At 46.1% G+C, this 15,979-nt stretch overlaps 1 protein-coding gene and 1 long non-coding RNA gene across 10 annotated transcripts in view; one reads left to right on the top strand and one right to left on the bottom strand.

Moving 5' to 3' along the window:
• LOC135296453 (uncharacterized) overlaps positions 1–15,818 on the top strand; it is a 45,958-nt gene extending 30,140 nt beyond the window's left edge. Inside the window, exon 5 of the long non-coding RNA XR_010358559.1 lies at positions 13,358–15,818. This is a non-coding gene — a long non-coding RNA (uncharacterized LOC135296453). The remainder of the gene's footprint in view (positions 1–13,357) is intronic.
• The window catches only part of PRDM1 (PR/SET domain 1), a 101,728-nt gene that overhangs the window by 15,176 nt on the left and 70,573 nt on the right, over positions 1–15,979 (bottom strand). For 5 of the 9 annotated variants that reach the window (XM_064412822.1, XM_064412824.1, XM_064412823.1 and 2 more), the window contains 2 exons: positions 7,672–7,920; positions 1,036–1,155 (listed from right to left, as the gene is read on the bottom strand). In XM_064412822.1, coding sequence (XP_064268892.1) covers positions 1,036–1,155; positions 7,672–7,854 — 303 coding nt within the window. In that variant the 5' untranslated portion in view covers positions 7,855–7,920. The other 4 variants (XM_064412829.1, XM_064412830.1, XM_064412826.1 and 1 more) reach the window with 4 other exon arrangements.

Genomic DNA, 15,979 nt, shown 5'->3' with positions numbered 1-15,979 from the left:
TATTAATGTGAAAACAGTTGCCTGCTCTGTAAAAACACTCATGCAAATAACTGCCCGTGTAATGCTGTATTACATCGTACAGAGACGATCTGAGAAAACCAAAATGATTCAATTAGGTAGGAAGAAAGGGGTGTGGGGAATGCTGGTGCATGCCCTGGGTTTCACCTGGATATGAGGTTGGGATATTACTAGGGCAGGCAGGCACCTGAGCGCAGAGGCTTGGACACAGTCCCAAATCCACGGATTTAGACACAACCTACATGGCTAGAAGGCAGCAAAACAAATCCATGGAATGAGATGGGGCTGAAGGAATGTTCTCTAACAATTAATAATGTGTCTGTAAGGAAAATGAGGATTATGTCAACTGATAAACTGAAAGCATATTCCACAGCACAGACTGCCCACGCCAAAACATATTGGCTGCTGCTTTCTTCCAGCTTATACCATGGAGTACAAATTAGGCACCACCTCTGGTGTTTGTCTCTTTTCCCCTTTGCTAAGACCCATGAGCTGCTCTTTTAACAACTCTGAGAAGAAAAGTTTATTAATTGAATGATACATGCTGAAGACTACCACCACTGTTTTATAGTAGCTCTATACAAGAAGCAGGGAAAAATGTCAGAAATGTATCATAATTCCAGAGTGAAAGTTTATGCAGTACTTTAACAGCTTCTTCATGGTGGGAAAAATCAAGGATGTGATACTTGCATAAATCAGACTGACTTTCTGTTGTGAAGAAATGCAAAACAACCTGCCCTTACAGCAAGCAGCAGAGCTATTTCTTTGCAGAATCAGCACCGATACATTTTGGCAGAACGAGCCAGGAAGGGCTGTGCTCTCTCCACCCACACAGTCCCTACATCCAAGACAGCCAGGCTTTTACTCGGCTTAATTCACCCACTGGCCCTGTTTGTGCCTGGCCACATGCAGACGCTGTCCCCTGCATCACACAGCAGGAAGTGACCCAGCTTCTCAGCCATACTCATTTAGTGATCTGCTCGCTGCAACAACGTGGGGCTGTTTTTTCCTACTTACCCGCCAAAAGTATTTTCTGTTTGCATTCTTGGGAACCGTATCACTGGTATAGATCTCTCCTACCAGGGGTCCAAAGCGTGTTCCTTTTGGGATGTACTCTTTGCTTATCACTCCAGTGACCTACAAGAAGAGCAGCACAGGGTCAGTCCATTGCCAATAGAAAATGAAATCATCCCTCTTTTGCCCTGTTCCCCAAATGTAATGAGGTAAAGCAAACAATGCAAGAAATTTTTTGTGACAGGTCAGCAAAACAGAAATGAATAAATGAACAATCATGTTGGTTACAATACGAACAGTTTTGTTAGGTCCTGGCATTTTCCTAAGACATATAGAAGCTAATGATGAATACCACCTTAAAAATGTGCTTTTTGGAAATACATTTACAAGAAGAAATAGTAAGCAAAAAGTACACAGACTGTCAAATATCTTCAGAAGTTATTTTTCCTATCAAAGGCAACCCCTAGAAGTCTAGTTCCAGCAAACAAAAATATGCAATATCTATCAATCACTTCACTGCTACAGAGCTTGCTTTTCTAATAAGTTAGGAACTGGAATGACTGCTCTTCCAGATCAAAATGAAACCACCCTCCACCCCCCTCCATTCTTTGGTCTATACCCGCCCTGATAGCTAAAAGGAGAACACAAAAAAAAAAAAAAAAAAAAAAAAGACAACCTTCAGTTCTCTTACCAGCATACAGTGGCATACAAAACAGAATATAAAATGGCTCTGGGACATATACTCACATGTCACTTTCTTGTACAAAAAGGAATCATCAGTTCCGGTAACATATATTAAGTGGGTTTAGTCAAAAAAGGTGTAAGGATTTTGAAGAAAATGCTCCACTGTGCTAGGTCTAAGAAATGTACTCTGGTTGTTCAGCTTCCTTCTTGACAGTAATTATACCAAAAAAAGTCACTGACCACAAATCAGGAAGCAATTCATCATTATTCAGAAGAACGTGCCTTGGAGTAACCCTTTGCAAAACACTGCTGAGTTATTGGTTTTGTCTCTCTGTTTCTCACCAATCTTCTTAAATTTAATGTATCCAAACAATGTTAGAAAACTAACAATTTTGTAAACCAAAAACCCCAAGCCTTTGCAAGATTGATTTTGCTCCTCAGCTAGTAGAAATAAAAGAAGGTAAAAAGCCCATTAATTTGGTATTAAAACCAACTCTCATAGCAAAATGTATTGGACATCTTTCCACTTGTCTTGCCACACATCTTGCCACTTGTCTTTTTGCTTGCCAGGATTTCAGAAGAAGGCAGGAACACAAGAAGTAGTTGAATCTCTAGAAAGACTGAGAGCTGGGATTACTGCTGTCTGTACCCCACAAGGAATCAATGTCCTTACCAAAGCAGATTAGCATTCATCAGTCCCTACAGACAGCTCACTTCAGGGAGCTTTTCTATTTCTTTTAACAGTCCTTCTCAGCAAAGGGTGGTAAAAACCCTGGACTGTATGTAGACAGCACTTCACAAATTAGCTAAGCCTTCTGATTTACTCATGCTACATTTTCTTACATTGTTTAATCCTTAATGTGTAAGTGAGAGGCTGACAGAAAAATCCTTGCTTGTGTGCTGGTCAAGATTAAAAATCCCAGTAAAAAATGAACACCTAGCATAATTTCCTGTTAAATGTCAAAATAAAGGGGCCAAATAACAGCCATGGATTCAAGGAATCACCTGGAAGCAGATTGCTGGGTGTTCGTGGTGGCTGTTTGTACTCGTTTGCATTTTAACATGTGTTTTCAGCACACTACAAAGAGAAAAAATTAAAACATCAACAGCAGAGGTAGTTAAATGCTCCATTGATCTGTGCATCTGCACTGAAGAGAGAGAAGAGGGACTTCCAGAAATTTTCTTACACCTACCATATGCTGAAACAAGCTCAGTGGCTCAGTTTTATTTTTGTCTTGCTTGTACATGTCTCATAGAGAGCTGAAAAAGGCAGATGTTCTTCTCATTTTCCCTATATATCTTAATTTACATTCATCTGCCCTCTCAAGAAAAGTTCACAACGAAGCTACAAGCACACCCTACTAGTTTTACTGCATGATAACTTGAGATTTTTCATGGTTTTAAAAATATCTTGGTCTTAATTAAAACGACTTTAATGAAATTCTCAGAATCTCTAGAAATCACTCCTGGAACTAGTCAACTTGAAACACTCTCTGACACAGCAGATACTTTTTGATATCCACTTTATAGACAGCGTTTGTGTTCAGCTGTGCCAGGAGAGAAGCAAAGATGATTTCTCAGCCTGTACCCATCAGAACTTGGCAGAAGAGGTTCTGCACATCTGCGTGTGCCAATGCTGAAGTTTTGCTAAACCAGACTATAAAGCCGTCCAGATGACTTTTAGCTGACGGTGGCTCTCAGGTCAGCAATTCTCGGCCTGCACTGTTCCCTCACAAGCTCAGCTGCTGGGATCGATGAGGGGCACCCCCCGGGAGAAGGCCGCCGGCAGTGCCAAGGCAGCCTGGCTCCAGGCAGCCAGAAGGGGCTCCTGCCCGCCGCAGCTCGGCGGGTGCGCCTTAGGAAGAGGCCAGGAAGCAGGGAGCTGCCGAGGGCGGGCAGGCAGGACAGCGGCGCAGCTCCGGGTCCGGAGCCGCTGAGCCTGCCCCGGGCTGCCGGCGGGCCGTGCCACAGCGGCACTTCGGAGCTGTGTCCGCCAGGTGTCCTCCGGCGCGCCGCTCCGCCCGGCGGGGAGCCCTTCCCGGGAGCCGCGGGGAGCCGGGCGCGGGCGCTGCCAGAAGCGGAGCCCTTCTGCCGCCGCCGCCCGGGCGCTGCCTGCGGAGCCCGCACCGCTCCGCACGGCAGCCACCGGCTGCTTCCCCCCTAGTTCCTCTCCACAGGCGCTTACGCCCTCTCCCTTCAAAGCTCCCAGCACTCCGCCGCGTCCCTGCTCTCAGTACAGCCGCATTTCCAGCAGGAAGGTGCAGCCCGGCGCCAGCCGGAGCCCGCTGCCCGAGCAGCTGCGAGCGCGCCCGGGCGCGCCGAGGGGACAGCGCGGCCCCGGCGGGGCGGCCCGGCCCGGCCCGGCGCGGGGAGCCCGGGGCCGGCGGCAGCCCGGGACCGCGGCCCTGGAACTGACCAGGGTCCTAATGCGGCGCCGGGGGCCCGCCTGGCCCGCTCAGCACATCCCGACCTGCCCGCGGGCCCCGGGCGTGAGGCGGCTCGGCTCCGGTCCCAAATCTGATCTGAGATGGCGCTTTGGAAGATCAGCGCTCTGCATCTTTGTTTGGGGAGAGGGCACTGAAGTAGAACAACGACTCCTGCTAATTCTGCAAGGGGACGGTATTTTGCAATTGGACAACTAAACTGCTTCAAAAAACCAAAACACCGAACAAACTCTTATTGGCTTCATTTAAACAGCAGTATTCTCCACACGCAAACAGGGCAGGCTGTCATGTGTCCTGAATTAACACTGATTTTAATTTATTTTTGCTACTAGTTCTATAGTTATGTATTTTTTACCCCTTTGTTTAGTGACCAGTTTTCTAAAAGTTATGCCACAAAATAGAATGCCTTTCAGATGGCTTCCTCGGGAACCACATAAAAAATAAATAAAAGCAATAGGGGAGAGCAAGTGTCTGAGGTTAGTGAGGCACAGTTCATAACAGCTCAAAATCACTGCTTTCACCAAAATCACTGATTCAGGGTCTCTCTCTAAGAAATGGCCTTATCACAGATACGCAACAGTAATGGGTGGTTTGCCGAGATATGTTTTCCTCTGTCAAAGCTCACACACCAGGATGAGATACCAGTAATATTCAAGATAGCAGAGTAACTGTCATTTTATATCAAGAAGGGCTGTTTGGGCTTTAAGCACCGAGACCAAAGGGAAGATTATTGAAAAAAAAAAATTTAAATGTCTGTATGAAAAGATCATTCACATATGGCCTTCCAGAGCATAATTCCAACACCACATTTCATCATTTTTTGACAATTTCCAAAACTGGGGGAAAGGATAAATAATTCACGCGTAGAAATAAATAAATGACTTCATGTAAATCTAACAGCCTAAAATGTTATGAGCAGTAGTAATTCATTTTTCAAAATGCTGACACATTCTGTGAACTCACAGCAAAAAATGTGTTCTTCAGAAAAGTCCCTGATCAAGATCCAAGAATAAACAAGAGTATGATGACGTGTCATGGGCTTCCTTGCAAATTGCATAAACCTTTAAAGAGGAGCTCCACAAAGCATGCAAGGAGAAGATCTAGAAAAGCAGCCCTCCCCAAACAGCAGCGGCCGTACTTCCTCCCTCCTAAGCAGGCACGCAGGACTTTTCCTGCTCCAGCCAGAGATACAATACTAATCGTGACAGAACTAGGATTTAATGATCTAATCATGACAGTATCAGCATTTCACAAGTGATATATTATATATGTTTTTTGACAATAAACTGACTCAGCATTTTAAACTGTCGACCAGATGAAGCCATAGCTTTCCCCAAAGTTAACAATGAAGACAGCTCACATCTGAAACCCACTAGCAAACACGCACGTATGCATCCCTCGAAGTCTTACCTCATCCTTTTGCAAGTGAAAAAAACCCACTCTCCCGAGCTGTCAGAACTCCAGTGGTTTTCCATGAGGTCAAAACCAGAATCAGGCTCCCTCACTGACCCACAAACACCAACACGCAAAAGCAACGCATGTACCCAGTCCTGACCTCACTAAACAAAATCGAACTTGGAAGGCAGACAGAAGAAAAATACAATGTTTCCTGTCAGAAGTTCCTAGCACACAAGCAGATTATGCCATTTACAACTACTTCACCCTGCGGATGAGTAGCAAATGAGACCTGTCTGTACATTCTCCAGAATGTAGCCTTCACAGAAGGTGGGCAAAAGAGCACATCATATCAGCCCTTCCCTTCAGAGCTACCTTAAAGATAGTCAGGGTTTAAAAGCTCCTATTGCTCCTTAGGGTAGGTGCAATTCAGCACAAATGAAAGACCAGGGGAAGCTTTGGAGAACAAAAGGAGGATGTCCTATATTCAGACTCCCACTAGCAGGGAGCTGCACGGGTCACATTTTACAAGAAAGAACCAGCAATCTTTCAACAACTTCCCTCTCCCCCCACCTCTTCTACAGAGATTGCAGCAATCCTCCTGATTCACTGACCTGAGCCAGGGAATAAGGAAATTACACCTTAGTGTTTCCAAACACAGTGTTGGGAATTTTGAAAGCTCTCTGGATGTCTCCAGCCACAGCAGCAGGACTCTGCAGGGGCAGAGAGAGCCAGCAGCCTCAGCAGCCAATCAGTCATCAGCCGGCAGCCAAGGACCGACCCGAGCTGTCACACTGCAAGCTCTTCCTTCAGTCAAGAAATCCTCATGTATCCCATGGCAGAGTCTCAGCTTTATTTCCCTCTTCACACCAAACTAAGACCTATCTAGCAATGCACTAACACAAAACCGGGTTTCACGCTTTTTTCTGGAGCATGACCTGTCTCTGCCAAAGTTCTGCAGGGCAGGGCAAGGCAGATGGGAAGAGAAGAGTGATTTTAAGGAGAATTTAGCTTTAACCTCTTACCAAATGTACTTGGCACTCTATTAGGCATGCCAAGCTAAATTCCACGGTGTCAACACCCTTCAGCTGGGGGTCTGGCCCTATTTCTGTACACAGGATTAAACAAGTACCTGCTCTGGAAGGAAATATTTGATAGGCATGGATGAGAGTACCTCTTCTTTTCAGTTCTGTGGTCAGTGTGTTTAGCCCAAGCAGAAGCACAGGTAATAGTTGCTATACCACAAGTCTCAGCACAGGGAGAAATGAAGGGTTGTCCCCTGGGTTGTTACGCTACCGAACATCACACCTAGCTATAATAGCTACTCTATACGAAGGAGTAAACACAAAACCAAATTGCTCATCCAGGCTTGTTTCTTTCCAGCCCTTCTGAAACAACAACAAAGAATGTACCCACTCCAGGGACAAGGATGGAACAGACTCGCACGGCTAGCTACCGGTGAAGATACTGTCCCAGATAAACAAAAGTTAATTTAAGCTACGACCACACTTCTGTCAAGCTTGCTACAGTTCTACCATTACTTCCTTAACCAACATGCCAGAGTTTTTAAGAATTTAGGAAGTTGGGAATACAACAAGCTTACGAAAAGAATAAAGCAATTTCATAACTAAAGGGAAAACAAAAAGAAATAATTAAACACATTTCCAGGAATTTGATTTTTTTTCCCTTTACTTTTTTAAAGCTATTTATTGGACAACTGAGGCACTTTAATCTCTGAGCCAGAGGCAATGAATGGTCCTGGCAAACAGCAGCCTAGAAATTGGCACAAAGAACTACCCCACAGTTTAAATATGCTTATTCAGATGCTGTTCAAATTGTGTGAAAATTTAACTGTTTGCGAATTGGTACAGAACCAGTTTCAGGGATAGGTTGGCTTCAATTTTCAGTGAAAATATTACACAACAGATGACCAGCACACAGTTTCTTAAAAGAGTTATTAGGGTCGAATATTAAAGGCCAGCAGGCAGCATTTGTTGTTGTTGGTAGGGTGTGTGTGTGTATGCTAAAGAATCAAAGACAGGGTGAGCACACGCTTTCCAAAGCGCTGTGATTTGGCTTGTCTGACTCCAGCCTTCCCCAGAGCACTGCCGCTTACCTCTTTGCAGTTAGATGCATATTTGAAAGTCAAGTTCCTTGGCAAGGAAGCCTCTGCCTGAGTTAGGGTGCCTCCATCGGCACTGGGATCCAGCGGATGATCATTTACAATATATGTGCACTTCTCTTCAAAATCAGCCTCTGTCCACAGAGTCATGTCAGCATCCTCCATGTCCATTTTCATTGTCCACTCTCTCCCTTTCACCAGATTCTTGAAACTCACAGCGTCTGAGCTACACTGTGTAGCAGCCTGGAAAAAAAGAAAACAGCCTTTAATCCTCATTGTCCTTCAGTGTTGTGGTTTCCGTTGATACAGTGTGACTAATACAGTAGTCTGTGACACTTTAAAAGCGTATGCAGGATAGTTGGTACAGTTGAGTAATAGCCAAAAAGCAGTGTAAACGAAGCTGCTCTGACTGAAGCAGCACTTTAAAATGCCAGTCTCGGTAGTAATGAGGGAACAAAAACAAAGAGGAGAAAATCCCTAGACTGTGACAACCACTTTACCTTTTTCAGACCCTTTCCTTAATGCTTCAGAGAGAAAATAATATTCCGTGCTGAAGAAAATGTGGGGTCATGGCCGTGAGACTACTTAGTCGCCTGTGGAAAAGCTGCCTCAGAAAAGTGTCACACAAACAAGGAGAGGAAGAGGAAAGGAACTGCTGTCTGCGTCTGAATGAAGCTAAAAATGGAAAGCGCATGTTGGAAGAGCGGAACCCAGCCTTGCCTCTTCCAAATGGGGAAGCCTGAACTTTCCCACCGGCTTTCAACACACAAACAACTTTCAAAACAACCTGGCCCCCCCGCCTCCTCCTGACGTCCCCTTATCCTTTGGCATGGAAGGCTGAGAAAGCCGACATCCTGCCAGCATCACCGTAGCAGCAGCAGTCCTGCACAAAGCACTGCAACATGTTCCTGGGGATCAAACCAGAAAAGGAGCAGGGGAAATAAATAAAATAAACAATTATTTTAAAAGTCATTCTATTCCTTTTGATTTTGATGGTACCTCCTGGAATTAGTATCCCAAAGCAGTTGATATGAGCCTAGCAGAACAGTTTCAGCAAATCCTTCAGCCCCTCTCTCTGTCTGTTCAGGACAGAAGCGCTGTTATCTAACCTATCCTCAAACACGTATTAGGGTCGGGCTCTTTCCATAAGGAACCAAAATCTGTGCCTACGCCGGCAGCTGAGAACAACGCTCAATCCGGCGTAAAATCCCTTCATTTTTCCTTTTTGGATGCGCAGCTACTATGAAATTCACACCCCTCCTCCGGGAAAAACGAAACACGAAGACTGAAAGCGCACGATCTTCCGAGAAAGAGGTTAAGGGCTGACTGACTGTGGGTTCGGGGGAGACCCCCGGCGACCCCCGGGACCGGCCCCCCCGGGAGGCACAGCCCGAAGAGGCTGCGCCGGGGGTCGCGGCAATACACAGCTCCCCCGCGGCCGCCGCCGCCTCCGGACCAGCCCGTGCCCCGTGCCGACCGCGGTCCAGGCAAGCAGTGCGACAGTGCCGGACCCTCGGCGCTGGAGGGGAAGAGGGGATGAACACCGAAACTCGGGCCAGGGGTATGACAGCTGCGCAGCGGAGCGAAAGGGTTAATGCCGATCACAGGAGCGCTCCCGATCCGGGAGAGGCGACGAGGAAACTTTTGCTCCGTCCCGCGGGCGCCGGGACGGGCGAGAAGCAGGAGCCGGGGAGGTGGAGACGGGGGTGAAAGAGGGGACGGCATCGCGCTCCTTACCGGGGCAGAGTCCGCGCGCGTTTCCACACCGAAGCCCACCGGCGGCGGCAAACCTGGCTCATTTCTACAGAGTAAACATTTCTCCTTCCTTCCAGCGGCCGGGTCCCCGGGAGACTGACTCACACCTCCAGCCGCCGCTCCCCTCCCGCTCCTCCCTCCCCCGGCTGTCACAGGTGCTGCTGCTCTTGCCGCTGGGGAACGCTGGGGGGCCGCCTGCCACAGCGGCGCGCTCCGCTGGCCCCGGCCCGCCCGCCGCTCGCCCGCCCGCGCTCCGCAGCGGCCCCTCCTTCCCTCCTCCTTCCTTCCCTCCCTCCCTCCGCCGGCCCCTCTCACAGCGCGGGAGGTGGGGCCCTACCTGCGGACCCTGCCCCGCCCAGCCCACCCGCGTTGGGTTTTTTTACATCGCTGTTATTATTTTATTTTTTTCCCCCTTCCTTTCGGCCCCGTGCGTCAGCTGGGAGAGCCGCGGCGCTGCCCCGCCGCCTGGATCTGCCGGGTGGGCGGGCACCGCGGCGTTTCGCGGAGAGCGCACCTGAGGCAGCTTTTACTAGAAATCTGTTTTCCGTGCTATTTTTAAGCTCCGGAGTTTAACACGTGCTCGCTTTCGTTCTTGCGCAGTTTGACTTGATAGAACTTTATAAAAAATACCAACTAAAATTAATTTACTAGTTTACTGATTAAAACTCGATTCAAAGTGCTTGCTCCCAAACCTCAACAATTATAGTACTTTACTTGAGATGACAAATTTGGGAGTTTCAGAGTTTTGATTTTATCCTTTTCCAGGGTCTCTAATCAGTGCCTGTAAGAGGAACTGGGGAAAACATTTCTGTTTCTTCCCTTAAACAAAACCTTCCCCCTTTCCCTTGGTAACAGCAGGGAAGCTCACAGCAGCAGGACGCGGCACGCAGCGTTTCGGAACCCGATGCCCCTTTCGCAGCGCGGTGAGAAAACGAGCACGGGTCTTGCACGGGGCGATGTGCGAGCGGCCATCCAGGAGCAAGCACACTGCTGGGGGAAGGAGGGTTGGTAGAGCAATCAACAGATCCCGGCACCCAATTTTTTTTCCTCCGATCCAAGTCAGCATGCTGGCTGAAGGAAGGACATCCTGTGATGATGGCATACAATGTCCTGTTTGTTTATTATTAAGAGCATTCCTGCTTCTCATTACAAAACAACCAGATGCCTTACTTCCTTCAGTGGTCCTGTCTCTTCAGCAAGGCGTCCTCGGGCTCAGAGGAACGGTGATGCACAATTCCATTTATAGCCATCCACAGCCCAGTACAAATGCTAGCTGCTTCACTGTGAGGCAACTCTACTACTTTTCCTTCTTCTCACACGTCTGCAAGCATAATTCTCGTCACTTGCCTGGCACTTTACACGGCAGCTAGTTTCACATTCTTCTTCTAAACATACATGCACTTATGTTCTAGGATGATCTCGGTGTATTTCTTCACAGGAGAAAGGGAGAAGGGGGGAGGCGGGAAGCAGGTTTATGCAGTCGGGTGCCCGTCTGTCTCTCTGACAGGAGTACACAAACCCCTTTCCCTTAACCTGCTCCTCCTCCCACTGATAAAAAGACGTGTGGAAAGGATTACTTGCCATTTTGGGCCTGCGGTGCTGAGAATAGCATATCTGTGCAAAGACCTTCCGTGTGCGCGCGCTAACGCGGCGGGGCTCGTGGCAGCAGACCTAAGTAGGGCAACTGCTCGCAAGTGAGTGTCCTGGCTTAGCTGCCACCACAGCGTAATTCCACAGGAGAGGTGGCCCGAGCACTGGGGCTGAAGGATATAAATGTAATTGGATATACCCTGTAAAACCGAGGCACATCCAAAATGAGGTCTAGGAAGGCTCTGAAGTAGGAAGAACCATTCATTAAAGGAGAGAAATCCGGCCTACTTGATTGGGTTAATTAACTGATGCTGAGTCACACTGCATAGAACAGAAAAACAATGTAGTCATACTGAAGGTGATTATTTTACCGAAAAATAGTCTCACTCTGAGAGGCAGCTGTTTCAGAGCTTTTCACTTCCCTGTTAGCTTGCAAGAAAAACAAAAAAAGGCGGGGTGGGGGGGGGTGTTGGGGGGGAGACAAGAAGAAAGGGTTGATTTGATGTGTTTCCTTCAGGGACTGATCTTCTTAATGTGAAGGAGAGCAGGGGAAAAAAAGCAAATCTGCTTTTCAAGGAACTGAGAATGCTTTTGGGCTGGAAAACAAGAGGAAGCAGAGATTAGATTAGATTAGATCACATCAGATGAAGTGAAATATTCATCAGGAGGATGCCAATATCCCAGGTCAGTGGGGCTCTATCCCAGGAGCCTGCAGAGGTGAGTACAGCCTATGAAGCCTATGGACTTCAAGTAACTCTGTGGCACGCTCTGAGGCTATCCCGAAATTAGCTCCGGGTGCATCAGTGAAGCTGAGCCCAGAACTATCTTAGTGCAGGAGAAGGGGTACTGCTGATGTGCAAATCCAACCTAGCAGTGCCTGATCTGGAATAAAACTAAGTTTATCAATAAAAAGAGACAGAAACAAATTGTTAAGAATGTGTACTAAAGTAAGAATCACAGAGGAAACTCTGCCATTAAAGAAATATATAGACTGACCTTCTGACCTTCCTCCTTAAGAGAGAAACATAAAAAGACACTGTGTTCAACCAGAAGTTTTCTGCTCTTTTACAGAAATCATTTGCACCAGTAGCTGCTATTGTCTGGAATGTGCAATCTCAAAATGTTGCTCATTTCAAAAAGATCATTTTTAGTAATATTTTATTTTTTTCCTTCTCGCTCATAGAAAACCTCAATTACTGTATTAATCAGCATTTCTCAGGCAGCTCTCTCTGCAGCAGCTTTCAGCCTGGCAACAAATCATGAATGGCCCTAACAGCTCTGATCTCAGAAATCCCCATCCATTTCCTTTGATGCTATCACCACTTCAGCTCAACAACAAGCCTGTGCAACTCAGCCTCAGCTGCCCCTGCTGCTGTTCTCCCTGCGCCTGCTGTAATTGTAAGGGGAAGAAGGAGGGAAGGGAGCTGACTCTAATAGATGAAATTTATTTAAAAAGTTGGAGGGGAGATAAAATGCACACAAGAGATTAAAGGAGAGTCTCATTTTCACATCCTCCCCTTCCCCAAACAAGGTCAGTGGCAGATTGACCACATCAAGAGTAACTACCAGACCCACCCCCATTTCCCACTTCCTGCATGTAGGCATCCTTGCGCTGGTAAACATTTGGGGACCAGTTGTGGTCATTATTGGAGAAGGTACATGATGTAGTTGCACAACTGCACATCTTTTAAAAGCCAACTGAGAAATCAAACTCTAAGAAGAACTTGCTTTCAAGTTCTGATATGCACTCATGTTTTGGAGCCACATTTTTGAAAACATGGTTGCTGTCAGATTCAAGGGAAAGAGAGAGACCCAGCACACTTTAGTGACTGTGCAACAGGAAAGTTACACTTTATTGTAAAAGAGAAGCTGTCTTCTCTTCAGACTGGCCTGACCTTTGCAAACCCTGCCTATGGGCTTCAGATATGATCTCAGAGGTTTTGTATGCCCTAGACAACTTCAGCTGGTATTGCCTACAAGGAGAGAAATTAAAATTGCACTTGAATCTACAAGAAGCTTTTTGCAAGGGCATTTGAGGTGGTGTGTGCTATAGCCAGGAGGCTTTTGAATTAACACATGCAGCTTTCAGGGACTGCCTTTAATTACAGAGCACCCTGGTCATTGCCTCGTAGCACTTCCAAATGCCAAACGTTTATTTTTGTCTGGGCTGTGCAATAGCAAGAGCAGATCTTTTGGCTGCACTCTCAGCTACTGCCTAGTGCAAGCCTTAACATCACTTTTGGTTTCTGTTGTTTTATACTCTCAAGAAATTTTCCTTAAAAAGAGAAAAAAGGAGTCAAACTAAACCACCATATCCCTTTTTGTTTCCCACCAGGCCTTATTAAAATACTGCTCAGATGACGTATGAACAAGCCAAAACAATTCTCCTCCAATGGAATAAAAACATTCTCACAGCACACAGAGATGAGAACTAAGCTTCAGCCTTTTCCTTTTGTTGAGGCTTCAGTTTGAGAAGAAGGAGCCAAAGCTGTCTTGGCCTGCTATCAGGAGGGCAAGAAGGTTTTGTGAGAGGGTGGACTACAGATATTCCCTTCGTGGTCACCATCAGCCTTCCCATCACACTTCTGAGAAATAGGGTCTTGGGAAAGGCAGGGATGGTAGTCAAGCCCATAATAGAGCCTATATAAGAACACTTTTATTGTCTTTGCATGTTTCTATCAACATGTTTATACTGGACAAGAAAAACTGAGTACAAATTCTACCTTTCATGTCCCAACCTTGGAGTTTTGAATATTCTGTCTGTTGTAACTGAATCTGAGGGAAAATTAATGACAACTGGCCAACCCATTCCAACTACTTTAACTACTTTCCAACCTTGCTGGTGACAAGAGGACAGAAAAAAGAGTATGCTTTGGAAAATTTTCATTTAAAATAGGCTGACTTCCAGACTGTCATGGAGGAGGGATGAGATGGTATGCATATATTAGAAGGCTCACTCTTGTGAATACTTCAGACATTAGCCTCATAACAAACTCACAACAAGCTGAAATAATGAAGTCACCTCAGAATTAATTGTATTATTTCCACTTTCATGTCTCTTCCCAACTTGGCAGTCATGACACTTTTTGGAGTATACTCTCCTCAACCTGCCTGGTAAGACACAGTGATATGAACAATGATGAAACTTCAGACTGTGCTCCTGCACAGTTCAGTTCGCATGTCAGACACTCTCCGGACTGCCCAATCTCCTGGAGCTGATGAACACAGAGGAAGGAGGGCAAGATCCATGGGTGGAACCACGCCACTTTTCTGACAAAGAGCTGGCCACAGAGTGCATTTCAAAACAGATTAACAAAAACAACAGCTACACACCATGACAAAGTGCATGTGGTGGAAATGAAAATATTTACCCACAGATTATCACACATCCAGCAGTGTGACTACCGTGCACTGAGGACCAAAAGACTCAAAATAGTGACTGTATGTTTAGAGTTGATTAGGGAATCTGGAAGGGTTGGTCTGTAGTACCACTTTTTAAGCTTCTAAGAGTACAGTTGTCATTTCTCCACCTCTCCTACCCCAGGGTGGTGAAATAACAGTCTTTTCATACCTGTGTGTTGGCTGGGGGAGGGAAGAATTCCTCTGCTATTAAACACAACTTCTCATTAAATAGTTGACACCTTATCCTTCTTTAAATGTTGTAATGTTTACTTTGCAAAACCCAGGAAAGCTTTTAAAATAAAGATAGCAGAGAGATTCTTAAGCCGGGTGTCCTTGCTTATCTGCTCTTTATCAACCATCTATTGTTTCTAGAGGAGCTCGTTGGGGAAGGTGGAGCAAAGGGGGTTAATGTTCAATAGGTATCTATCAGTTCCCCTGAAGGAATAGTGCTGCTGACAGAAGAGCAACACTGGGCTCTCAGCTACTTCCTGCAAATGTGACAAACCAGAAAGGGGGGAAAAACCCAAAACAACTGAGGGCTGCAGCCACTTCTTCTCTTTTTATTTTCCTTTTTTTTCCCCCTCCCTCTCCCAAAACAACTAGTTTTAAGAAATACATTGTCCTTAGGAGAGATAATCCCACAATAGAGAGTCCATTAGAGGTATTAAAGCATTGGCAGTGCCTGATCTACAAGAAGGGCTCTGTCCTGACAATAGACAATTAAAGCTGATAAATCTGCACTACTTGTTGCCGTTCTAATTCCTCGTAATTGTATGCTACTTGTCCCTGCCTCCTGCGTCCAGGGATGAAGCATGCTTCTTTAATCTCCAGAGTACCTGACCTAGTTCCTATGTGGTCTTTTCAGGACCTGTTTTCTTCCCATCTGGACTTCTTCCCTCCTACTCTCCTTTCCTGCTTCTCTGCCCTAAGCATTAAGAAGAGGTTACGGTAGAGGGCACAGAAAACACCAGAGCACAGCACCCGGATCAATAATTCTGGAGCCCCAGACAATGCACTAATCTGCAATAACAGCTAATCATGGTCAATTTGGCACACCAGTGATTAAACTGTACTTTTCATTAGGCTCAACAAGTAGAGCAGACGCACGCTGACAATTCAAATTGCCCTATCAGTAAGAGCTGCCAAACTCATGTGCACTTCTGCATTTGTAGCTGCTGCATCACTAGACTTGCCAGGCTAGGTGCTTTGTGGGGGCTTACCTGTTTTCTTTTGGTATTTTATGAACTGGGACTCTCAGCTGTGTTTTCTATAAAAAGCAAGCCCTTTCCTCATTCCACTGCCACAAGTTCTCTTACTTAAAGGGTTCAGTGGGTGAAACTGTGATATGCAGGATGCTGAAAAATTATCATTACAATTGCATGTTCCCTCCTGGTCCTAAGAATTCTTGGGTTTATGTCTCAAAGATATTTGGTGATTTTGTCACTTTTTTTTTTTTCATTGAATAAATCTTGGAAGCCTGTTGGTGACAGAGCAGAGGCATGAAGATGCATCACAGGATTTAGAAGATTGAAAGCAAGTAAAAATTACTTTGCAT

Source organism: Passer domesticus, chromosome 3, assembly GCF_036417665.1.
Source record: "Passer domesticus isolate bPasDom1 chromosome 3, bPasDom1.hap1, whole genome shotgun sequence".
NCBI classification, from domain to species: Eukaryota; Metazoa; Chordata; class Aves; order Passeriformes; family Passeridae; genus Passer; species Passer domesticus.
Note: the sequence above shows the minus strand (reverse complement) of the source record. Positions and strands in the feature narration are given on the sequence as shown.